Here is a 26013-nt window from a genome sequence, read left to right as displayed (position 1 = left end):
GAAGTTTTTATTGAGAGGCCCTCTAATTTACTAGCTAGAGCACAAACATGGTCCAACTACAAGCATCACCATACTGTTACATTTTTGATTGGTGTTGCTCCCCAAGGCTATGTCACTTACATATCTTGTGCCTGGGGAGGAAGAGTTAGTGATAAACAGATCACAATACAGAGTGGGCTCCAAAAAACCTGTTACCTGGAGATATTGTCCTAGCAGACCGTGGGTTCGATATTGGCAATAGTGTGGAATTTTACTGTGCTTCACTAAAGATGCCTGCATTCACCAGGGGGAAAAGTCAGCTGTCAGCATACGAGGTGGAAGAGACAAGAAAAATAGCTAATGTGCGTATTCATGAAGAAAGAGTCATAGGATTAGTCAGAAGAAAATATCAGATTCTGCAAAGCAGGGCTCTGCGCATAGAGCACATGCTAACAAAACCAGGTGAGGCACTAGCATTAATTGACAAGATTGGGGTTATTTGCTGTGCCTTGTCTAATCTGTCAGTGTCTTTCCTCCCATTGGAGTAAAGTCATGGAGCTGTAGTCTTGTAAATAAGAAACCATGTATTATTCAGTATCATTTAATCTTTTCAGTAAACATCTTTTTGTGTTCAAACATCTTGTGTTCAAGTCTTTTCAGTAAACATCTTTTTGTGTGTTGTAAATTGTGTAGCCCTACTCAATATACAACTTTCATCTACATTCAGGCTTAATTCATTAAACAATATTCGAGAGATGACAATTGGTCTGGTGACGCTCCCATGTATGGCCATTGAGGGTTATTGTAAATGTAAATAAGAAACCATGTATTATTCAGTCTTCTTAGTATCATTTAATCTTTTCAGTAAACATCTTTTTTACAATAGCAATATATCACACAGCCCTACTTCCTCTAGTGAGTGTGGTCAGTGAATATGAAGGTGCTGTAATGCAGGTTAAAGAGCTGCCACTGTGCAAATAATAATGCAACAAGGAGAGAACCACAACTTCCGCTCACAACAAAGTCTTCTGTCACAATGGGGCAGTCAATCAGATCCAAGGAGCAGATGAATGGTTCGGAGGTTTTTGGATCTATTCCGGCGATCACAGGCTCGATGTAGTATTGCCCAAACCTGATGAAAGCATGACATATTTACCATTTATGCAGGTATTTGTGTCTACTGTAAGCAGCTTAAATGTGGACATGGGTCTATATTAAGTTCAGTGCACTCACCTCTTCTCGTAAAACAGGTTGGACACCATGCTCATGAAGGTCTTGGGCTTGATCTGGCGACCCTCCTTCAGCTCGTACAGGTTCAGTCTGAATTTAAGCCTCTGGGATCTACACACAAGGCAAAGACGTCCATCAATCCTCAGATATTTACATTGAATTCAGTCATCCCAAATCTAACTTATTTCAAAGCTATGGATAGCAGAATTTCTAATAACGTTTTCTCCCCTATTTATTAGAATGAATAGTAATACTATTCAACTACAACACTTTTGTTGTTGGTATAAACATTATAGGTGTAGTATTGTACTTGACACTCCAGGCTTTCTCTAAATGAGAAGTCTTACTTAGTCTAGATCTGAGAGTTGTAGCTTTATAGAGTTGTAAATCAATCCTGTCATCATAGTACCCTGGTGTTCACAACTGTTTAGCCACTTTGAGAGAACAAGGTGGAGGTCTACACACTCACACTGTCTGAACATCAGTGGCCAGTCCTGCCAGCCCAATATACAGCTTATCTCCCATGGGGAAGATCTTCTGGAAGTCTGTGGTGAACATCTGAGCCTGGATGCCAAACCTCCGGTCCGCTGCAATCGCCAAACGGTTCTTCCCTCGCATGGCCATGACGGCCCCTCCGTTATAGGACATAATAGACTGGATGAAGAAGGAGAAACGTAAGAAGAGTTAAGTTAGTCAGAGCTTAAACCATTGATAGATCAAACAACTGATTAAAGAGACAAATCAAACTATTTAAACATAAAGCTCATTTTTAAGCACATTCATTGAAATTAAAATTAAGTTTAAGTTGAGGCCCTTCTATACAGCATAACATGTAAAGAATATCCTAAGAATATGTATTATTTGCAACATGCAAATAAGATACTGAATAATGTTGTCCTCAAAATAAATGACTGAAATCTATATATTTCATTTAAGGAACAAAAACATGACTCAGGGTTATTTCCAACCACCCAAATGTGTAAACATGGAGCATAACGTTCATCTAAAATAATTTCAACGATCAAAAGAAATAAAAGTAAGATCAAATAAAAAGTGTAGTTGTAGAACATTATTATTGAACCAAAGTCTTTATTATCCCGCGTTATACATGTTGACCTGTAATGATGTATAGTGAAACCTCGTTGCTGGGTTGTTGAAGTTGTTGCAGTTGTCTGCTGTCAGTGGACTCACATTAACAAATTGCTGACTAGCTTAGTAGGTTGAAGCTTTAGCTAACCAAACAAGCAATGTCTAATGAACCAAACGTTAGCTGATGTTGACCCAAACGCAACATCAGCCCTTTAAGTGAACCGGATTTATTGAATCATAATGCCATTAAAGTGAATTCGGGGAATTATTGTAACAGTTAAGTTAGCCTACAAGACACAACGTTAGCTCGTGTGCAGCTAGGTAAGCTAAGTATTTAGCATTGCAGCTATGCCCCGGCTACCATCACAATGAAATGTTTTGTATAAATAACTACAACATTGAATATATTGAAACGTTTAGGGTTGTGAGATTGAAGTTACTTGCAACCCCAAACTTAAAATATGTTTTCATTGAATATTTGCTAAGTTTAAGCAGGATGGAGAAGTCTAAAAGCTAGCTGGCTACCAACATTAGCTTAGACATCTCTTGTAACTGTTACCCTTAAATACTAGTTACATTTGACCATTTACCTAAGAACACATTGGCATGTGATCTAATGTCTGGTGCTCTTACCATTGTGAGTGTGTTGTGATTTTTTCACGATATCTGCGGCGTGCAGGTTCATTTAATTGTTTGACATAGTCGGTGTCCTCCATGATTCCTGCGTTGATGAATGATTGCGTTTTCACTTCCTGACCTCCACTTGAATTTCGCGTGTCGTAGAAGTCACGTGACGGAAACCAAGCTATTTCAAAAACCCTTGCGGAGAATGGCTGAACCGACGCAACACACATTTAAATGTGAGTATACATAGTGGCCTAGAACATCTGTTAGTAATGTTACTTTGTTACATTTGTTTGTAACAAAACAAAAATGTGTTCCGTGAAAGTAAAGCAAGTTCACAATTAGATAGACATCGTGAGGTATTTATTTTCGGTACAGTTTATGTTGAAACCGTTAGAGAGAGTGGCACACTTATTAGCCTGTTCCATTGTTATTTGTTTTCCGAAGCCGTGGCTTGGAAGCATACTTGGAAGTATACTTGCTTCGTTTCTGAAGGAAGTGACTTGGAAGTACGTGACTACCAAGCCAGCATCCTCGCGATTGAGAAACACCCACTGATGATGGCGGGAAAACACACAAGGGGAGGAAGAAACAGGGCCTGAAAGAAAGACAAGAGGTAAATACAAAATAAAACAGGAAATTACAGACAAAATACATAAACAAACACATTTGACGGGACACAACAGATGGCAAACATAAAAGTTATGTTTTTTAATGAAGTAGAACTGCAGAGGGAAGAAATCATTGAGGTTGTTTACTGTGTTCCCATTTTTAATTAAGCTAGCCAGATGCAGTGTAGGGTGGAGAATGTGCTCCATTCAGTGGAACGGATCTCTCGGCCATGATGAATGAGCTGTCATCTCCAATTGTTGCCGAACCTCTGTCTCTTTGACACCCAGCGATTCCCTCTGCAGTCTGTGCTACAGCTACACATGGTCAGGAGGTCAAAGGTCACACCAGTATGCTAATGTGGGTACAGGTACACAGCCAAACAGCTTCCAGTCACTAGAGCTTTGCCACAGCGCTTTATGCCTTAAGATATGACAGAAAAAAACAGCTTACCGGCTCTTACTGCAGTACAATACAGGGGATGAATCTTTTTCTACGTCAGATGATCATACTTGCAAATTGTGGTAACAATCACCACTTTCAGTATCAACCATGCAATATATAAAAGAAAATATACAAAACTAATTTGTTTTAATTTCAGAGGATGAGCATCATCAGGAAATACAATTGTAAGCATCAGTTTGCACTACTTTAAAGCAAATATGTGTCTCTGTAGTTTGTGTAAAGAAGTGGAATTCTTTGTCGAATGATTTAAAAGGCTTTAAGAACATTTTTGTGTTTGAGAAAATGTATAAAGAAAGCGTAATTAGACAGTATGAAGTTGACTTTTGATTGTGTTCTGGTTTTATGTTTCAGTATTTGTAAGCAACTGTGACTGAAAGAATATTGCTTTTATTTTACTTTTTTATGGTTATTTCATTGGGCAGGTAAAATAAGATGTTCTTCTCCCTGCTCCTTTCAACCATGCGCTATAAAAAAACAACAACTAGTATAAGTCTACATGTTTTGCAAAGTGTACATGTTTTGTTTTAAAATAACTGCCATGTGTGGAATAAACAAATAAATAAATGTAAGAACTACATTTATATTGTGCTTCCTCTAGTCTTTACAATTATTCAAGGCTGCCATGCTAGGTGCCACCTGCTTAAGGAAGCTAACATTCACACACATACACACACACACACTGTCTATTATACTATTGTAGGCATTTTATGGTTAAGTATCTGGCCAAAGAATACATCGACATGTTTACAGCAATGACGGCCGCACTTCCAAGCTACAGTCGCCCCTTTATAACCACAGTTGCCCCTTTGGTAGATGCTGGCATTCAAAAATATAAAGCGCTGTTATCTGTCATCAGTACGCTCATTTTGCTATGCCATTATAAGATGTTCAATATATTGCTCAAAAACACTTCGACACGTTGAGCGCAAGGGCTCTGGATCATACTGTACCCCTAACCCAGGGGTCTGCAACCTTTTTGACTAAAAGAGCCATTTTGCTCCTTTTTCCAAAACATTTTTTGTCTGGAGCAGCAAAACATATTTCATAGCTTGATAGCTAATAAAGTTGTATTTATTGTTATATCAGACAAAAACTACAGTTTTTTTGCATTTATTAGGCTATTTATGACATTATATAAAACTGTTAACCTCTAATAAGAAACAAAGAACTCCTATAAGGATAATTAAAAATAATACACAGGCCTACTTTAAAATAAATTAAACACAGCACTTGGGGAGTCCTCTGCACATTTTTTTTTATTAAAATGGGCCCACTTTGAAATAAATAAAACATATAGCTGCACCCTAAAAAGAGTTAAAGGTAGGGTAGGTAAGAATGGAGAAACAGCTCGAGTGCGCTAGAATTTGAAAATACACAACCGGAAAAAATATGCCTCTTCCTTCAGACTTCCTCACAGAGCCCCTCCTCCAACACACACGAACGCGCACATGACCAATGAGGGCACGAGATAAATGCGTGCACAGATGGAAGGCTGACAGGCTGACAGGCAGGTAGGCCATCCAGTTATTTTAGCCGGGCCGGTTCAGATGATTGGTCGTGCTTTTTACAGCGCTACGGCTTCCAGAGATTAATTTTTGTATGTATTTATTGTCAAAGCATTTAATATATTCATTGCTATCGGGATGTTAAGAGCATTCCATGGAATATAACAAAAAGTGTTTTCTGAAATAAATTACATACCCCATTGAATTATGACTGAAGATCGTCAGCTGTCTTCCTCTCCGTGTTGTTCCCGTTGTTTCTCGATACGTAAAGGCTGCAGTGCAGCACCTTTGACAACTTCTCTCTACATATCAAACATACCGGTACACCAGCATCGTTTGCCGTGAAAGCATATAACTGTCCACATAGAATTAAATCCTTTGTTCCTCCGGTACTGTTCTTTGATTTGTCCATAGTTCGCTCATCGAGCCGGGGGTCAGGTTATTCACCCGCAGGAAAAGGCGCTCGCGCGGGACCGTACCAGGATGTGACGCATATTTTAGTTGACCTAATTAAAACCGTTTTATTTTTTATTTATGTGTCACAGTATCACCTCAAAATACAAGATGCGAAACATTTTCAACCATGCAACAAAATATAAATAGTCCTACAAATACTTTTATTTTATTTCCTTCTTATTTTTTTGTCTAAGCTCAAGGGAGCCAGAGCAGAGGGCTTAAAGGGCCGCATGCGGCCCGTGGGCCGCGGGTTGCCGACCCCTGCCCTAACCGCTCTACAATACTGAGCCATGGTCGCCCAACAGAGCAGCTGCAACCAATTTGTGCAACATCTTTGAATGTAGTCTAGTTCTCATCCTAATGTCCTCTCCTGTGGTGCAGCAACCTGGAAAGACTTGACAGATATGGCCTCAAATGATGTGCTACCTTTAAAGGCTCTTCACCAGCAAAATCAATACACACTCAAAAGGCTTTGAGACATTTTCTTGTGTATACTGATAACCTATTACATTTTGTGACTGCAGGTTTAGAAACAGTTTCTGTCACGGGCCACTTCTGTTCTAATAGGCAGCTACCATGTAGGGTGAACTGTTCCATCTTACTTATACATCCTGTATTACGTCATTAATTCACCAATTTGTCGCCTTTTTGCTTTTCAGCATGGTGGACGCCTCTTATTGAAATGTTCTTATACCCAAGTGCTTTGCTGATCTGGCTATCCTTCAGTGTTACTGCCATACCTTTCAATTAATGACAATATTATACATGATATAAGAATGACAATTTATAAATGTTGGTAATACTCTGTGTGAATACTACACTCACTCATTTGAAATATAATAGGTTTGGCATTTTAATGCATTTTAAGATGATATCATGACTGTGTTGTTTGAATCATGTGATTACAGGAACCCAGTTATAAACAAAGGAATGAATGCACTTTACGTATAAAGAAGCTTTTATTCACAGATTGCAGAACAAAATGTGTTATTCTTCAGTAAAACAAACTCTTAAAACAGTTCAAAACAGAAAGAAAGAAAGGGAGAATAACATTATACTGTTTACCATGGTTTTGACCATATTTGCGATAAGATGATTAATGAAGCACAGAGAAATACATTTACATTTAGAGAAGTAGAATTCTAGTTACTGAATACTGCATTCAATTAGAACAGGCGCTGTGATGTTTACAAAGGAACCGGCATTGGCAGATTGTAGCCTAAGGAACTGCAGCATTATTTATATACAAGTTGGGAAGTAGGGGTGCTGAGGGTGCTGCAGCACCCCCTGGTGGAGGACAGGGGATCTGCACTTCTACAACATATATTGCAAAAAAAACGCATTTTCAGCCTTGATGTAACAACATTAATAATTAAGTAAAGATAACACCCTTTTCACCCCGGTTACATTTTCCATTTGCCTTGTACGATGGACGCTGTAGTGATGAAATGGGGGATGTTGGCTTATTAGGCGCCCGCAGCTAACAGCCAAAGTGAGAGAGATAGAGGTTGCGTTCCGATAATCCAAAAATCAGCTCCTAAATTCTAACCCTATCTCCTATTCCTTGGCCTCTGAGTGAAACGTCACGGGGTTAAGGGATAGTGGATAGGAGAATTCAAAAGGACTTAGGAGACGAGACTGCGGTACTTTAGAGAATCCGAATACACTTTCACTATCTGACGTGTTTATGATGCGCCAGTGGACGTCATTGTGTGTGTCTGCTGCTGTGGTGAAACTATGGAAACTACAGTGTTCTATACCGCGGACTACAACATGGATGTTTAATAAGAACGAGGGACTACTGTAAACTCATCTAGAGACTCGTGCCGTGCTCTGATGCTATTGTTTTATGCTTGGACGTGGACAACAGAGAAACATATTCTTCATGACCAAAGTTGTAATTGAAATAAAAAAGGAAAGTGAAATGTATGCTCGTCACCCTCTCCCTCCGGTCCACATTAATACAAATGAACCCAATACTTATGATTGTATGAAAATATCTTAAAATCAATACAAATGTATTTATTATAAACGTTAGTCCTTAACACCTATCACTGTGTACATCGCCATTCAAACATCTTATAAAAGTTGAACAAACCCCACACAGCTCAGTGAAATGTTGACTTTATTTGATCATTTCAGTAAAAACTAACGTTCATATTTCTCTTTTTGATTATAATACTGATGAACGTTCAAAACAAAGCACTTTTGCAACTTACCACATACGTTTTAAAATGCTTAATAAGCACCGTAACTTTCATGATATAATTTCTCAGTCATAATCATTTGTTTCCGTGAACGGCCGACTGTTGTGTGACGCAAATGCTGCGGCTGCAAGGCATTGTGGGGCAGCATTTTCTCCTCTCCATTCGGTTAGGGAGGTCCAGTGGTTGCTAAACTAAAGGAGGTTATAAAGAAAGTTTGAAACCTCCTTTCCTTTCATTTGGAGAATTGGAACGGCACTTATCACGGCTGCCACTGACGTACTTCCGGGTCATTTCACTTGGTTAGGAAGGTTCCTAAGCTAAATGGACTATTGGAACGCAACCAGAGAGAGGGGGTGCACCGATACCGGCGGGGATTTTTGTTCTGTTTCGCTAACGGATATAAGAAGCTGTTTCTACAATAATGTGGAGGGAGAGTTCTGTCATGTCAGACTTAGAGGCTCAGTGAGGTAAAGGACTCTGAGGGTTTAGATAGTTAACTTTAGTCTCAAACGTATTGATCACAATTTATGTAAACAAATATTTCCAAGGCACACCTTTATAATTATTAGGATAAATAAAAACAGGTTTGAAATCATTCCAATGTATAGCCTACTATAGGACAGCAAACCAAAAATATAGTTTAAAACTGGAGAGATTTAAAAATATGCATAAATAAATAAATGTTAACTGGTAAAATAAGATATTAATGAACAACAAAAATAAAATAAGTTGCATTTATTTGTTATTGGCTGTGGTAGGTTATTATAAATGTTCACATATTTATTTGATTAATAAAATGCAAACCGATCTTTTTCATATGGGTGTTTAGAGTTATCTAGATCAGTCTAGATGAGTCTCTAGTAATTGGGCGCTCAAAGTGCACCAGATTGAAGCATTTTACTTTAAAATGTTAAAGATCTTCCCGAGGGGGTACCCCCGGACCCCCCTAGAGGATGTGAAGTCCACCCCCCAATTAAAACATGTTATAATACTAAATACATTTGAAGCCTTTCTATATAAGCTGTCCACCATGTCAATATGTTTCTCTTTTTGTCGTGTATTGGTCTTTTGTTGAGGTTTTTCATTGCCAGCTAAAATCTTGCCTATAGGGCAGCACATTGGTCAGAACCAGCCCTGGTGTCATCCCCACAGCACCCCCCATTTGAAACATGTTCCCACGGCTATGAGTTATACTGCACATTTAATTTAGCTCTCTGCTCTGAATGTCAGCTCTCTTGCTTTGTCTCGTTCTCTTTATTCATCTTCCGCTACTGACGGTTACAATATATCCCTTAATTTCCTTGTTAGAATGCAAGGACAAATACAGTATACATATAGAACAGCTATCTATTCCTCTCTTCATCTACTCATCCCTCAGTCGCTACTTATTCAATTTCTCTCTGCTGTTACATACTAGCTGGTTGGCTACATTCTGTGCAGGGAGCATTCTTACTTCTGTCCAATGGACATCAAACAACACGCTTCTTGAATCTCACAGTGACAATGACAGAAGTGTTTGAAACTGAAACAGATTATAAAAGTTTTAAAGAAAAGCCTTGAAACCTGCAATAACGGCTCCTAATTTGTAAGTCTTAAACACAAACGACACTAGCTCAAAATATGATAAGCATTGACAACAGTAACAGATTTACCACAAAACTGCGAATGAGGAATTATTGGTCAAATAGAGAACTTAAAGGTCCCCTATTATACTCTTTTTGAACAATATTCAGCGCAGACTGAAAACTCATCTCTTTCGACTCCACTTTGAGCGATATAATTACTAAGCACTTATATACTAATAACGGACTGGCTTATCTAAAGCCAGTTGAGTAGCACTTGAAATGTTTGGCTCTATGAAACCTGATGTACTTATATGATTCTGTTTTCTTCAAGGTTATATCTTCCTGGTCGAATGTACTTATTGTAAGTCGCTTTGGATAAAAGCGTCAGCTAAATACAATGTAATGTAATGTAATATATTATAGGTCTAAGTTATATACAAATCATGTCTCTGAAGTTTTTTATTCGAAATAGCAAACAGATCGTGCATTGTAGCATCCCATAATCCCCTCTGTTTCAGCCCTGTTTCCAAAGTGCTGATTCTCTGTCTGTTACTTTACATGAAAATAAGGAGCCCCTCCCCACGCCCCTCTGAGAGAGATTTGGTTAAAAAGAACACATTAGGTGCTTTCACACTGCAATACTTTTCCCACAAAGGTTCATGAGAACTTAGTTCATCAGAATTCTTTAGTTCTGATGAACTAAGTACAGATCGCGTTCACACCGGAATAAGTCCCTTGGGGTGGATTAGGCAAATAAAGCCGCTGACGTCACTTCTTGTTCTTCTGCTTTGGGTTTACTGGCAGGCCGCAGACAACTTCACGCCGTATACTGCCACCCGAAGTCCCCGGCCGGAAGTCCCCGGAGTTGGGGACTGGCTTCAGTAGAAGCTGCTGGGACTCCGAGCAGCTTCTACTGAAGCCTTCCGAGTAAATCGCCAGAACGCCGACACCTCCTCATCTCCACCGCTCCCATGTTTTATTTTGTGTTGCCATAAGTTAGTCTCTGGGCTAATGCTAATAATGCTAATGCTAGGATAATAAAATGACGGCTTCACAAAACTTTTTTTGAGTTTTACGGGGCGTGGTTTGCAATCCGCCCAGCCAATCAGAAATAGGAACCTTTTTCTCCCATGAAAGTCACTGCTCTCTAGCGGGGACGGAAAAGGGGGTAAAAAGGTTCTCATGAACTAATTTTGGATGGTCGGCCCTGACGAGCCATAGAATACAACGTCATCATATCCGTATTTATAAGTCTCTCTCAGTGTCCCTCCATCCTATTTATGGATTTATGTCCTTTTGAAAAGTTTGGGAACATCGGTTCGCTCAGAGGACTCGTCCCAAAAGTTCACATTGAGCTAGGAAAAGGGAGTTTAGTTCTGCTGCTCAATTGTCATGGACCTAGCTGCAATATGAGCAGAAACTCAGGCAGGTAGTCTCTCTTAACATATTGAAAGTGCTTCCTATCGACCAAGAAGCGGGCAGATCTGTCTGATGACGTTTCTGATTGTGACTATGATATGTTCTCTGTGCTTATTTTAAACCTTCTTAACTGTGCTGCTGCCTATCTTGGCTAGGACTCTCTTGTAAGAGATTTTTTAATTTCAACAAGCCTTCTCCTGGTTAAATAGGTCAAAAGCTAGCTAATTGTGGAAAACTTTGTCTCATGTTGATCAGTTGTAAACAAAAGCCTTGCAAAAGTGTTTTGATATGCACTACATATATGATGTCATGCTCATAGGCTGAGGCTAAAGCTTCATGCACCTGGCAAAAAAGTTTGTATCCTCATGCCAATGCATGGATTCATGGCATGGAATTTAAGGAGCAGCATTGTTGTTGTCTTCTTTGTTCAGAATAAACTAAATGTCCTGTTATACACTATCAGTTGTTTATTCAGAATTGTTGATTTGATGTTATTCTTATCTCAGAGGAACAAATTTACTGGTGCAAGTCAGGTCAAGTGTATGCAAAATACCTGCTTGAGCTTTGACTTTGACAGCATGACCTCTCTTTGGATCTTTCCCACAACACTGCCGAATGTCTTCCCTCTGTTTTATTAACACTAGAACCGCCAACGGGTACATTTTACCCGCAGCTGTTTTTTGATTGTATGTAACTTTTTTTCAATAACATATTAAAGTCTCCCAGTCCGTGACTTTTCCTGAAAGTGTGTTATGTAGCACCCTCTATTGTTAAAAATTGTCAATATGAAGTCAGATTGACAAAATCGCCAAAAAACAAGCCATGTATACCTATATCCGCCAGCGGTTACAATTTACCTCATAGAAAATGCAGCGTAAACATGACGTGTTGCTATAGCAACGCCTTTTGTCTACTGCAGTTCCTTAGAGAGAGAGAGAGAGAGAGAGAGAGAGAGAGAGAGAGAGATAGATAGATAGATAGATAGATAGATAGATAGATAGATAGATAGATAGATAGATAGATAGATAGATAGATAGATAGATAGATAGATAGATGGATAGAGAGAGAGATAGACAGATATATAGTTATAGATAGTGTAACATCTTGGAGAATACAAGATCTTGGATGACTGAGCTCACGTTGAGGACGTAATGCATGTGTGCAGGTTACGTGCCAGTTGAATAAAGATGGACACTCGGAATGAGAGAAGTAGTCCGCGTCGTCTGTTTATGTAGACAATTATATGTCCATTGAACAGAACATTACAGACAGATCGATAGATGGTTATAGATAGATAGATAGAGAGATAGAGAGATATAGAGAGATTTGTACCTAAACAAAACAAAAGTCTAACACCAAGCGTTTAAATCAGCACTCTTAGCGATATTTTATACTTCATTTTATCTGCACAAATTATATCATATGAAAAAGTGAGAGTCCACAGATTCTATTGGTATAAGTTTCATCCCTGTGCGATCAAAACTCACTGTTCAGTATGATAAATAAAAGAACATTGTACCTTGAAAATCTATAGCGGGTACATTTTACCCGTTGGCGGTTTTAGGTATACAGCGACCTCTGGCAGTTCTAGTGTTAATCTGTCTGACGATTGACTGATTGAGTTCTCAGTCTGAAGAAATGTTTCTGGGAACTTTTCCACTCTTTTCTGTCCTTTGATATTTATCATTTGTACAGATCTCTGGCACGAAGAGAATACACTGCTGGTAATTAGGCTTTGAGTAGTTTTTGATTGAACAGAGAGTCAGTAAATTCAACAAATGTGATGACACCCCAACCCGTATTAGAGTGTCATCATTTTTGTTTAAATAACTGCTGCCAGCTGCTCTGACCCATTTGACTGAAGTCCAGTGAGAGTTCAAGCCTTCTCTGGCTGGACTATAAATAAACCTTACATTTTAAGAGTATTATGCTCAATGTTAAAAAAAAAAAAGGGTCTCTCTTTTCACCCTCTGTCTGAAACCAGAGCCAAGTCTGCTCTGATTGGTTAGCTGACTGGCTCTGTTCTGATTGGTCAACTGCTTATCCCGCCCCTTAGCCTATCACATACAATGTGTTGGAGTAGTAGCCAATAGAAGTGTGAGTATTACAAAGCTCACGATATATCAACAAAATGAAATAATTATAAAGAAAGTAATAAGATCCCTGTTTATTACAGTTTGACCAAAAGATCGACAGTAAAAGTATGGAGAAGTATGGAGAAAAATAAATAAAAAATTCATCAGAAGTTTAAGACTGCGTCATTATGACTGAGTAGATTGTGTTTCTAAAGGCCCGGACACAACAGGCCGATTATCGGTGTCGGTGGGCGTCAGGCAATTAAAAGCAGCGGCAAAGAGATATGTTTTTAGTCTCGATTTAAAAATAGTAAGCGTTTCTGCGGACGTGCATGATTTGGGTAGTTTGTTCCAGAGTGTCATGGCATAACAGCTAAATGCTGCCTCTCCATGTTTTAAAACATTGTCTATTTGAATGGTCCCCTATTATACTGTTTTTCATCAATGTATTATAGATCTCAGATATAAAAACCATGTCTCTGAAGTGTTTGACTCAAAATACCAAACAAATCATGCTTCAGCCCTGTTTCAAAAGTGCTGATTCTGTGTCTGTAGCTTTAAATGCTAATGAGCTGCTGCTGGCCACGCCCCTCTGCGAGATGCTTGGTTAAAAAAAAACACAATGGTGCTCTAGGAGGAGCTCGACGCTCGTGAACTGTCAACAAGAGGGTTGGGGGAGCCTCACTGCGGGGAAGCTGTAGACCTCTTTCGCCTGTCAGCGCAACTTACATGATGCTTTTTAAACACATTTAAATAAAGGGCGGTGCCGGCCGTCAGCGAACCGAGCCGGCTGTCAACGGCCCGCTGACGACCGGCCGTTCTGTAATTCTCCAGAACACACAGATGGCCAGTCCGCCCCTGATCGTTTCACCCCGGAGGAAAGCAGCACAAAGTCGACTGGAGTTAAAGAGAGCAGGGCCTAGAAGTTATCCTTCTGCGCTGCGCTGCGTTGCGTGCATGGATTCCTTCTGCAGGTAACGGGGAGACGCGCTCTAGCGGCGGTCTCGTTCAGGATCCGAAAATAAAATTTAAATATTTTTGCACACTTATTCCTAGTGTGCCACTGGTTACGGTACCGGCACGCGTGCCTAGGGTTGCCGACCCCTGGTGTAGACGTTTGTACTTCAGCATAAGAAACGGTGAGAAGATTTCAAATGAAGTGATAATAAGCCCAGGTGAAATTCAAAGCTACGATTCAATTTGATGCTTTAGGAAAAGCTTCTAAAATCAGAGAGACACCCCAGTAACTGTAGTAAGTCATTTGTTGTGTCAAAGTGGTTAAAGTTAATACATTCACTGTTTTCCCCAAGGTGGTCAGTCGCTGCTGCACGGTGCTGCTCCATGCTGCTCCACGGTGCTGCTCCTTCATCTTTAGCGCATGCACAAATAGAGTCTGGAATGAAGACCAGATTTTTCACAGTGTTATTTGCAGAGGTCTGCATACAGGGTTGGAGGCAGGGCTCTGTTAATTCCAATGAAAGTGGCTCAGTGGCGCACAAAGCCAAAAATGGAGCGACTGGAGTTTTAAAAAGTACCCTGATCATCATTGGACTTGGGCCCCTAAGCCCCGCCTCCGATATCCCGATGAGCTCAGTCCAGTTAATGGAGAGGGGATATAAGACAGATTGTGGACGGAATGCAGATGTCTCTTTCCAAATGTTAGTCAATGGGAAAAAGTACTTTTGGACCCTATGACGTCAAGGACTGTCAATCATGAAGAAAAGATTGAGTGCTGCATTGGGTCAAGAAAGTATGTATTGGTGCTGTTGAAAGTAAAAAACCCAGGAGCTCTTCCATGATAGGACAAGTATTAAAGTAAGAATTATGTTGATCAGTTCCTTCAGACAACAGCATCACTCCAGTCTGAACTCGCTGTCTGACTTGACGTTCATGTGACGTCAGTCCAATGCCAGGAGGCTGTCTGAAGGGCAATTTGTTTCCTCACCTACTTCTCCTAGAACAGGATGATGCTGTTCTATTCAGCGGTGTCAGATGTCTTCTCCCCAGAATAATATAAAATAGATATGGGTGCACCAGTGTGTTTGTGTGTACATGCAATATTAATATACAGCATTTGGGCACCTACTTGGGAGGCGTGTGGCATAGTGGATTAGTGCATTGGTGTTTGGATCAGGGGGTCACAGGTTCAAACCCCGCTGCAGTCAGCATGTCGTTGTGTCCCTGGGCAAGACACTTCACCCCAAATTGCTCCTGTGGGGATTGCCCACAGTATTGAGTATGTAAGTCGCTTTGGATAAAAGCGTCTAACAAGTAACATGTAATCTAATATAATGTAATGCACTAACAATGTGTAAAGTCTGTTAATCTACTGTGGGTATTTCTACTTGGCGCGGTCCCAGTTCACCTCCTGCCCTGCCGTGGTGCCCTTGAGCAAGGCAACGGACATCCCTCTTCCCCCCTCACTCCCATTGTTCCCCGGGCGCTGTACAATAGCTGCCCACTGCTCCTAGTACTAGACTCCTGGCACTAGGATGGGTTAAAAGCAGAGAACACATTTCACTGTGTGTGCTGTGTGCTCTGCATGTGTGACCATTAAAGAGAGTTTCATCCCTCCCAATTATATTCTATATGTATAAAGTAAACCAAAACAAAGCCATAAAGAAGGTGAACGCAGTCTGATTCCTCCCTGTTGTGGAAAGCAGAGACCATCTGTATAATGATAGTACGTGTCAAATTAATTGTAAATACTTGTGGCCATCACTAATAATGACATTGTACTCATAAATCAAATTAATGTCAAGAGAGACCTGCCAATGTTGTCATCTACTTTAAATGGATTGATTCTCTCTCTGTATGGATGTCTGTCCTTGAGATCTATGGAAAAAATGGCAAAACACCACATAACGGAATTCCAGAAGTGTTTTGCCAGCATATTTTAAATGACTAGGTTAGCTACGTTAGCTAGCTAGCTTACAGCATATCTGCAATAAGATTGGAAGGAATCATGCAATCACACATTTTAGATTAGCCAATAAAACGTGCAGCATGTTTGTCATAATGTAAGTACAGAACTCTCCAGACACACGCATTTCACTCCATTCACACGCTCACACACCACACCTTGTACTTGTATTTGTCACGCTGAGATTTCATTCCAGGGTAACCGCCGACCAAGTTGCGCCGCAATTTCGTAATCAAACTACGCTTGTTTGAGACGCGTGCACTCCACTAGCACCCCCCCCCCCCCCCCCCCCCCGTTGACATTCGCGATACAGAGGGCTTCATACTCCACTAGCACCCCCCCCGTTGACATGGATGGCAAACCACGGGATGGCATGCTAGGTATTGCTTGCTCCCTTTTGCTCACTGCAGTGCATTCAAGAACCGGAAAGAAAATATTTATAGCAATATATTTCAACAATCCAATCGCCCTCACCCTTGCAGTGTACTGCCCAAGGTCCCAGGAAGCGCTGTGTCAAGTGTGAGTTGATTTTTAACGAGCAGTTATTGAGAAAGCTGCATCCAGAAAGGAGGCCAAGCACTAAGCCTGCTCCCCAATAACCACGTCTTGACTGGTTCCCATATCTGATGAACTTCTTAAATGACTCTCTCTGTGTGGTTGCTGCGCAGCTCCTTTTGTAACCTACAGCAAGGAGATAATCATAGGAAATAATGCCTGACATGGTGAATGTTGTGGGTTCCTCTTCCTGTATAATCAGAGTAAGAGCCTGGCTGCTCTACAGATAAGTTTGGAGGACAGACAATGCTCCAGAATGACAATGAGGTAGCTACAGAGAGCCACAGCTGGATGTGACAAAGAGAGATGAATGAGGCCAGAGAGGGTGAGATCAAACCCCCCTCAGCACACCTGCTCACACCTGTTCACCGCTTTCACTGATCCTCCTCCAGGAGCCAAGCACAAAGAGCGGGAACACCAGGAGTGGACCATTTGTAGAGGTAACAAACAGAAGTGTATTAATGGAGACTTATCTATAGAGTGTAGCAAGGACAACTGCACTGAAAAACTGAAACATTGACTTTAATGAAATGTATATGTCAACAGATTTCACATAACTGTATAACAGTAGGTCAGTTGAAAGCAATAATATCAACAATATATTAACGGCGAGGGATGCGTTGACATGGCAACGGCTTTTGAGGAAAACTCACAAGTGGCACATAGACATGTTCAGGTCCGGACCATTAACCATCATCTGAAGTCTGGTGCCGTTTGGACGATTTTCCTTTGAGTTGTGACCATATCGTGTTTTATGGCGAGGGATGCGATTGCATGACAACGCCACATGATGAAACCTCAGATTTGACGTAGAGTTGTGCAGGGCCGCAGTGTTAACCATCATGTGACGTTTGGCAACGTTCGGAGTATGTCAGTTGGAGTTATGACATCGTTGTGTTCCATGGCGAGGGATCTCTCCTAGCATCCAGCGAACGGGAAAATGGGCACCGTATAACGACTACGCCGTGCGGGGAAAAATTACGATTTTTATAATTGTTCATCCCCCATGAGACGCTACCCGCCAAATTTGGAGTCGATCGGATAAAATCCCTAGGAGAAGATCTCTGAAGGGCGAATTTCAAAATGGGCGACTTCCTGTACGTTTTATACACCTCCAAGAGGGTATTTATATTTGTTCTATTCATGTTGTTTTCAATTCGTAAATATGTAGAATTCTTTCAGCTACAGAAATATATATATATTATATATTTATTACTTCTCACTATGTTTATACATTAACTACATTTCTGTCTATATTTTATATTTCTTGTTATGTATACACTTTTTCTACATTCATTTTTTACATCTGCATGCATACATCAGATGCTGAAATGATGATGATCATGCTAGTCTTGTACAGTAGGTAGCGGTATGCACGTTTAAGTTGTTTGCGACCCGCCAATAATCCAGTGAAGAAGAAGAAGGGGGCATGGCTCCTCCCACTAGATCAGGTGAGCTGCTCCCTAAAGGGGGCGTGGCCTAGTGTTTAAAATGAGAGGGAAATGTTTGGTTCAGTTGTTGAGGTTATGCTGCAAGTGAGTTGCAATTTGGATGTTTTCTCATAGAGTGGTGGAATGATGTGTTTTGTTTAAATTGAAAGTTAGTTTAGCAAGGGTACACTTCAAGAAGAAGCTTTTGATTTTCTTTGGGGAGTTTGGGATTGGTCAAATTCAGGATGTTTGTTTTTAAATCTGTTCTCACTGAGTCTGTACTTGTTCACGGTAGAGCTTCTCTAGGGCCAGATAGCACTGCATTTTGCCTTGTGCTTTTGTTTGTGTGCTTCAATTGGTGATATAGTTTGGTTTCAGGTGTTTTATAATGTGGTTTACTTTCAACTGGGAGAAGGCCCAACCCTTCACTAAGACAAATAATTTCAACTGGGAGAGGGCCCAACCCTTCCCTACCATAGAGAATAATTGGTCCTATGGATGGATTCCAGTCATTTAAACCAGATTTGAATGTAAATTTGATTTTTTCATTTTTCATTGATTAGAATGCCCTTTGTGCTTTCTCTCAGTTCATTTATTGCTAGGTTAAAACTCCCAGTGGAACTTATTTCAAGCCTAGATTGTTTTATTCTGTACCGTTTTCTATTTTAAGAGTTCCTAATGTGAAGGTATTTTTGAACTGGATCTATTTGGAAGATCATTGTCTTTGTCTTTATGTTTACTACCAGGGCCCAGGTCTGGCAGTACTGTTGCAGCAGGTCTGCTGTAAAAAACAGTTCTGTAAGAAACAGCAATCTGCATCTGCCTAGTGCAGGAGTTTGATTTCTGAGTCATCTAGAGTGAGGCCAGGTTCAGAAGTCTCTAGGATAGTGGCTAATTAATTGAAATGGATGTTAAATATTGGACTCGTACCACAGCCATCCCTCACAAGACCTTGTGTTTGGTGTATGAGTCTGGAATAATACATTTCTAACAAAAATAATAATAAAAAGTGAGCAGTGAAGTCCTTGCATGATTCAGTATTTTGTAAATAAAGATGGTGAAATCTGAGCTTTTTAGCATTAAAATGAGCTTTTTGAGGAATTTGCCAGACCAGTGACATCTTTTAAAATCTATAATGAAACCCAATTTCCCCCGGTGTTAAAAAAAAGTATTCTGATTGTGAATTAAAGTCTTCAACCATTTGCCTGAACTTGCTGAACTTAAATCATTTGAAAATGAACATGTCAATGAAATGCATCAATTCAAAGCCTACTTTGTGTTTTTTTCTGTGTCCTGCAATGTGTTTTCTGCTGAGGACAGATGATTTGTGCTGTGGCATTGACCCCCCGTCTCACCTCTATAACTCTCAGCTTCTTGCTCGACATCTCGTCAGACAACACAACAATCCACTCAAATGAAAACCCTTTTCTTTATTATACTCTCTCTAAATTTAATTGATTGGGTTTATTTTGGTCACTTGAAGGAAACTTATACAAAGAGTCGAGATGGATGGACTTGACCTGATCCCACATAAATACCTGTCGCTTGATTGAACAAAAATATAAATAAAAACTGAAGGAATCAAGGAAAACCAAGGAAATCCATTTAAATATCCATAAATAACAAGAGTACTAACAGAAATGCTCGAACAATGTTGTATTTCTTACATCTGACACATCACATAGGTGCATTACTCTAATAAACAAAGGTAAATAAATTATTTAGTTTGGCAGACTTGTACAAAAGAGTTTTCCCGTGATAAATTAACCAATGACCTTTTGATCTTTCCCTTATTTCTTCCATCATGAAGCCCATTCACTATTTTGATTAATTTCACCCATATCAGCCGGCCGTTTAAAAGTGCATGTCTAATTAAGGCATTGTGCCTGTAGAATCATCTGTTCAGTAATTGCCCCTGTGCTCTCCTCAGCTTAAGTGGTGTATGTAGGTCAGAGCAGCAGTGAACCCTGGTGTGAAGTAACTCGTGGTTTCTGGTTGTATTAGGGCCTTTCTGATCATACAGTGTTTCCCTAGATCGTTACGCCTCTCTGTTTCAGTTCTCCACACCAGTCGACAGCAACGGGCTTTAATGGGCTCTGGTTTTAATAACGTGCTTCTACAAAGCACTCTGCTGTGCAAGGGATGTGATAACATGTGGAGCATTGCAGTCCTCTGAGATACGCTACAGGCTTGTTTGCTCTTATTTTAAGAGCTGCAATCAACTATACGATATACTATTAAAAATGTATGCAATGCAACAGCACACAATTTAATACGGTGGGTTTCTCCCCCTCCTTCCCATGGGACCAGGTGTGAAGAGAGGTAAATTGAAAGGTCCCAGGCAATCATCCAGGCGCCCCACTCTGCTCAGTCAGCTGGGGAATTCAGTTTTGGCCAGGATGACGAACCGCCAGCCGAACTAATTCAGCTCAGCCTGCCAAGCCTTTACTGTAGCTATAATACCCCCCGCTACTCACATACATGGCAAAATGTGATTGACTTCGCTCCTCACAGCGCCAGCCTGCGCTGCTGGACGTGGCTGTCAAAAGCACTTTGTTTAATCACATTTGATTGATTAAAATTGAGCAGTAGGATTCTGCTGAATTACTCTTGTTTACTTCTGCTTAATTTCCTGCATCATCCTTGAAATGTGAGAAATGAGAAATGTAAGTTAAATGTTCAACAAGTTGCTGTTTTAATATGAAGTCAGTAATTAAAATATCTTCCCGAACAATTCTTTGGCTATTAACTGTTGCTATATCTGTCAAGTTATACACACCATCAAAGCACAAAGGCAGTTTATAATGATGCCAGTATCCAGTAGAAATGTATATTAATTAAAAAAATGTAAAACTTATTAAGCTCTTAAACTGCTTTATGAAAATGTCCATTCTCCGTTAAATATATGTTGAAACTTAGTTTGCAGAAGTAAACAACTTCAGGGTTCACATGAGATGCTCACCCTACAAGATCAGGCAGGTCCATTGTGCTGGGACTTTGTTCTTGTCCCAGTAGGGTCACTGAGCTTTCACCTTGTTGTCTACACAGACTGATTGCTTTTTCTGCTGTTGTCTAGCCATCAGCTTGGATCAGGTATCTGATACCAAACAGTCTGATGGGAAATCTGCTCATCTGGTCCTTTGCATTTTGATTTCTCATCAAGTAATTTTCATTTAGTGAAGCTAATCATTACCTTGGATTGTGATGGCACGGGCAGAAGATTAAAAACATATTACAATGGAATTATCATTGAATATATAATTGATTTTATTATATAACAAATTGGATCTTTTCCAATTCAATAATTGTAAAGATTCTGTAGTATATTTAACCGTGCAATACCGCAAGTGTATGGAGGTTTAAAAAAACACAATAACAGAAAAAATGTCTGCTTATCAAGCGGCCCATTAAACCAAGACTCATACCATTATTAATTATATTATGTACACCTGCGCCTTTCTTACTGTGACATGTCAACATTTCTTCTTCCACATGGTCAAGTTGTCAGCTCATTAAACATCATCAGCACCATCAGACATTCTGCCTCTCCAGCTGCAGTAATAAACCTTTATTACAGCCTGTGTACAACACTTCCTTATGCTGCTTTAAGTCCATTACTCTCCCTGAGCTGTGTGTCCGGGCTGCTGCTGCCAAATCGCCTCCCAAACAACAATAACCTCACAGTTGGCTTGTTTACAAACTTTATTAAATTGCACAATCTCAGCTTTTACTTTCGTAAGTACACCGTTTTAAGAGCCGATGAAAATTATTGCAAAAACAAGACCTAAAATTGTATAAATCAGAATTCACTTTAAAAACCAAACGATTGAAGGGAGGTGAAGAGGGTGTTATTTACTTTTCTTGCAAAATGTCGACCAAGCTAATTAAATACAACACATTTCATTATACTATGTATTGTTATACTTCAGGATTTTGTCTAAACCGGGCAACAGGGTCGCTGCGCCATCTTACTTTTGATGTGTGCCCTCCTCATACTAAAATGCAGATATGGCAGAAGTGATGCCATAACAGTATTTTGGTTCGTCAAAAATGTTGCGTTAATGTTTACGTTTGCGGTGCCATCTTGTATACGGGAGTCATGTTCTCGCGATAATTTACTTATCTTATACAAGATCAGCGCCCTCATACTATATTTTTCTAGAAAAAACCCTGTACTGTATAATAGTATATAACTTTACTTGTTCAAACACAATACAACTTGTTTCACATAGAAAAGCTCTAACCTTTTCATATGGAAATGATGAGTCCTGGTTTTAGACTTGCCTTATAATACATGCAATTTACCTTACATCCATTTTAATACCGTAGGCATGGCTACGAGAACTTAGGGTTAAGGATCTTGCCCAAGGACACTTCGACATGTTGACTGCGGGGGCTGGGGATCAAACACTGAACCTTTGATTGGTAGACGCCTATTTACCCCGTACCAGAATCGACCTGCTATAACCTTCTTGTGAATGACATCTTTTCATCACACATGTTCACGTACATCAGAAGGAAGTCATCTGTCTCTTGGTATATTCAGTAGGAATAAGTGCTTATATCCTGAAATGAGTAAGCAGTGTTGGACTTCTGGTTTATTCAACTTTAAGTCAATAGTTTTTTATTAGAAGACTCAATAAGGTCTGTGGTTATTACAATATTAAGAGTTTTCAGGTTTGGTTCCACAGCATAAAATACTAAAGTAAATACCCCAGTGGTCAACGTCTGAAGCTTCTATGTGTAATATAGAAGTCTAAACGAGGCTAATAAACTAACCCTAACCCTTACAAATTTCCTGGTTGGCCTGCACAAATACTTCATCCATGCACCACGCTAAGGCCCAATCCCACACCAACCACTAAAGGTGAACGGTGTAAATACAGTGGCAAATGTCAGGGTACTTGACTCTTTCAAGAGAACACTCTTTCGTAACAATTCAAAAATAATTACAATAATAACTCTAAAAACACAAAACAGCACAATCAAATGAACAACTATGCTTTTTTAAAAGTAGTTTGACAAAATCAACTGTTATCTGATGTTATCAGTTTAAGTACTTTACTTTTGTACACAGGGTGTTTCCTGACAGACACAAACAAGGTTTCACATTGTCATCTAAGCTAGCAGATTAAGTCAGGATAAATACAGACTTCCTGTTGGTGCGTTTATTTACCTTCGCTCACTCCACACTAGTTGGTTTAATGTGGCCGACCCTCTACGCCAGGGGTCGGCAACAGGCGGACCGCGGTCCGGATCCGGACCCAGACACCGACCTATACGGACCCGGACCTATAATCAATACATTAATAGGGGAATTCAATTTTGACGGGGTGATTCTATTTTAACCGCTGCCGACAGGGGGCGAAAGAGACGAGTGAGCGATACAGGGAGAGAAACACAGAAGAAGAGACAAGAGCGCGGCAGAGAGAAGCGGAGAGGAAAGTGAGTGAAGAGAAGAGTTAGCGATACAGGGAGAGAAGATGGAGAGGAGAGTGAACATGGCGTGTTAGCGGCAGACAGGGAGAGACAAATAATTACACATGGCGCTCTCCAAGAAGAAGAAAGTGGACAGTGAGAACATAGCTTTTAACCCTGAGTGGACTCATTCATGTTCATCCTGCCCACTGGGAGCACAGAACCAGTGTGTCTCATTTGTTCAGAGACCGTGGCGCTCATTAAAAGTGCCAAAACGCCACTATGAGACAAAACACAAAATGTTTGACCAAACATTTCCTCTCGAGTCAGAACTGAGGTCACAAAATATAAATATCGTGAGTATACCGGTGAGTAAAAACCATGAATTAATGCTTTGACAAGTCTGCAGACAGACGGCGGGTGAAAAACCTTTTTAAAATGCGTGTTTTCTGAATGGAGATCGGCTAAGCTAACGCAGTATATGCTCCGACCGTCCACACTCACAACAACGGCCTATACAGACATAAATAAAGCAGCGACTGTATTCGCCATGACACAGACAGTCTTTGGTTTGTACTTGTTTAACTTTTGTCTAGTTTCTGAACAGATATGAGGAGCTGTGAGCTCTGAGGGCTAACAGCTAACGGCTGTAATGGAAACGTAGCATAAAGTGAGCCTGGCCTAACAAGGCCTAACTATGTCGTACTAAGCCGAGCGAGGCCCTGCAGTAGAAATGCGCCATAAAACTGTTGTCAATCACAGCTGTGTGGCCTGGATTGACACCTTAACTCTAAATCCCTCCCTCTCTGCTTTCCACTGACACACTCTTATCAAGAAGCTGTTCAGCCAGGATGGATCCCAGACCATTTCTACACCACACTCCTGATATGCAGCACACTTCATTAACCCAAAAGATTTCAGCCCTGATACGAACATTCAGCCTCTCTGATGCATGACTCAGCCTCGTTATGTAGTGTTCAAATTAAGATTGAAGGATGCAGGGTTTTGAGGATAAGCAGATAACCAGATAAGGCACTTTACATTTCACAGTTTTAAGCTATCGGCTAAGAACACCCTACTGTTGCATTTTCACTCTTAGGACCTTAGAAAGCTTAACAAACCAGATGGATTCCTGAGATGAGCACACAGATAGAAACATTTCACTCTGCATAATTTAATGCACTGATCGCAGCAATGTTTGAAACATTATTTGCAACAGCTTTAAGACATGATTTGCAACAGCTGTCAACAGTGAATTCCTGTCAGTTAGCTTAGTGCAGCTATAGAGTCGTGCAGGAAGGAGTCCTCCAAACATGAAATGAGTTAGCATTTTAACACTTTACCACTCTTCTTGAAGTCAACAGAATTTTGAACTGGTTTTTAGTTATTTGCCCGAAATAACGTCTGTGGTTAACATGAGCTTAAGAGATTTTCACATTTTGTTCTACGACATAAAATACATCAGTAAATATCCAACTCATGTGCAATGTTTCTAACCCTATGTGTCATAAAAACTACAGTTGCAAACAAGTGACTAAAAGAGACTTCTAAACATCATATCGTTGAACATTAGACGCCTGTAACTTAGCGGTGTTAACGCGCAGCCATGAACCAAGATGTAGTTGGTTTATAGCCTATCGTTAGCTTTATACTTTTGTCGATAGCATTTACGCTTAAAAATAACAAAATAGTGGTACAATGTGGACGTTATCCTGCTGAACATAAGTATCATAAACACATTCTACAACATACATCCAAATCAACAGCATACCGGAATCCAAATCACCAATCCCATTGCTTTTTGTTCAGGGAGCATTTGCTATGCTAATGTGACCCACTTCTTAGGAATTTACATCTACTCTAGGTTCGTAAGGAGCTATGGAACATAGACTGTAATAACCATAAATGAAAGTACACAGACAACAAGGTAAGTTTCAACTTGTAAAATTTTGTAAATTAAAGGCAGGTAATGAGTTACAAGCATTTGAATAAATATTAATTGAAAATTAAAAAAATGGACCCTTTAAATCAAATGAGTTTGTTGGGTTCTTGTCATTAGTCTGTATAGTGATCGCTTTCAATGTCTGTTTTGTCAGGTCAATCTGTAGTTCTTTAATGTCTTTGAATGTCCTTGCAACAGTTCCTTGTGATAAGTATGTAGAAGTCTTGGAGTCTTGCATCACCTTACCACCAAATGGAATAATCGATGAATCACTTCTGATTTCCAGATAGAATCATGCTGGGAGGCTGGTCATCAAATAAGAATGAATCTTCAAACTTAGTCCTCACTCTGTCCATAAGACCCGACTTGTTTTTAGCAAACAGGACTTTTAAGATTTGTCTGTATGTTGTACAACAATTACACTAAAGCATAACACTAAGAATCACACACAGCATAATACTCAATGATAACATGTTCAGGCCTGGCATTATACTCTAGTTCAATAACTTCAGTATCTATCAA

At 40.0% G+C, this 26013-nt stretch overlaps 1 protein-coding gene across 1 annotated transcript; it reads right to left on the bottom strand.

The window, feature by feature from the left end:
* Window positions 1–539: 539 nt before the first annotated feature.
* LOC307025698 (proteasome subunit beta type-3-like) lies at window positions 540–3101 on the bottom strand. The gene is made up of 4 exons (XM_079660532.1): window positions 2932–3101; window positions 1679–1863; window positions 1213–1320; window positions 540–1111 (listed from the first exon to the last, which is right to left on the bottom strand). Exons 1-4 carry the CDS (start codon window positions 2932–2934, stop codon window positions 892–894), a joined length of 516 nt encoding a protein of 171 aa, XP_079516658.1. The 5' UTR covers window positions 2935–3101; the 3' UTR covers window positions 540–891.
* Window positions 3102–26013: the final 22912 nt, after the last annotated feature.

Source organism: Notothenia rossii (genome assembly GCF_949606895.1).
Source record: "Notothenia rossii genome assembly, chromosome: 11".
NCBI lineage: Eukaryota > Metazoa > Chordata > Actinopteri > Perciformes > Nototheniidae > Notothenia > Notothenia rossii.
The sequence above is the reverse complement of the archived record's forward strand: the minus strand, read 5'-3'. Positions and strand labels throughout refer to the sequence as shown.

Excerpts from the sequence above, each read along its gene's own strand:
- LOC307025698 (XM_079660532.1), bottom strand. Across the intron at positions 1,321-1,678 it reads GCCACTGATGTTCAGACAGT|ATCCCAGAGGCTTAAATTCA; the intron begins GTGAGTGTGTAG and ends CCTTGTGTGTAG. Across the intron at positions 1,112-1,212 it reads AACCTGTTTTACGAGAAGAG|GTTTGGGCAATACTACATCG; the intron begins GTGAGTGCACTG and ends TGCTTTCATCAG.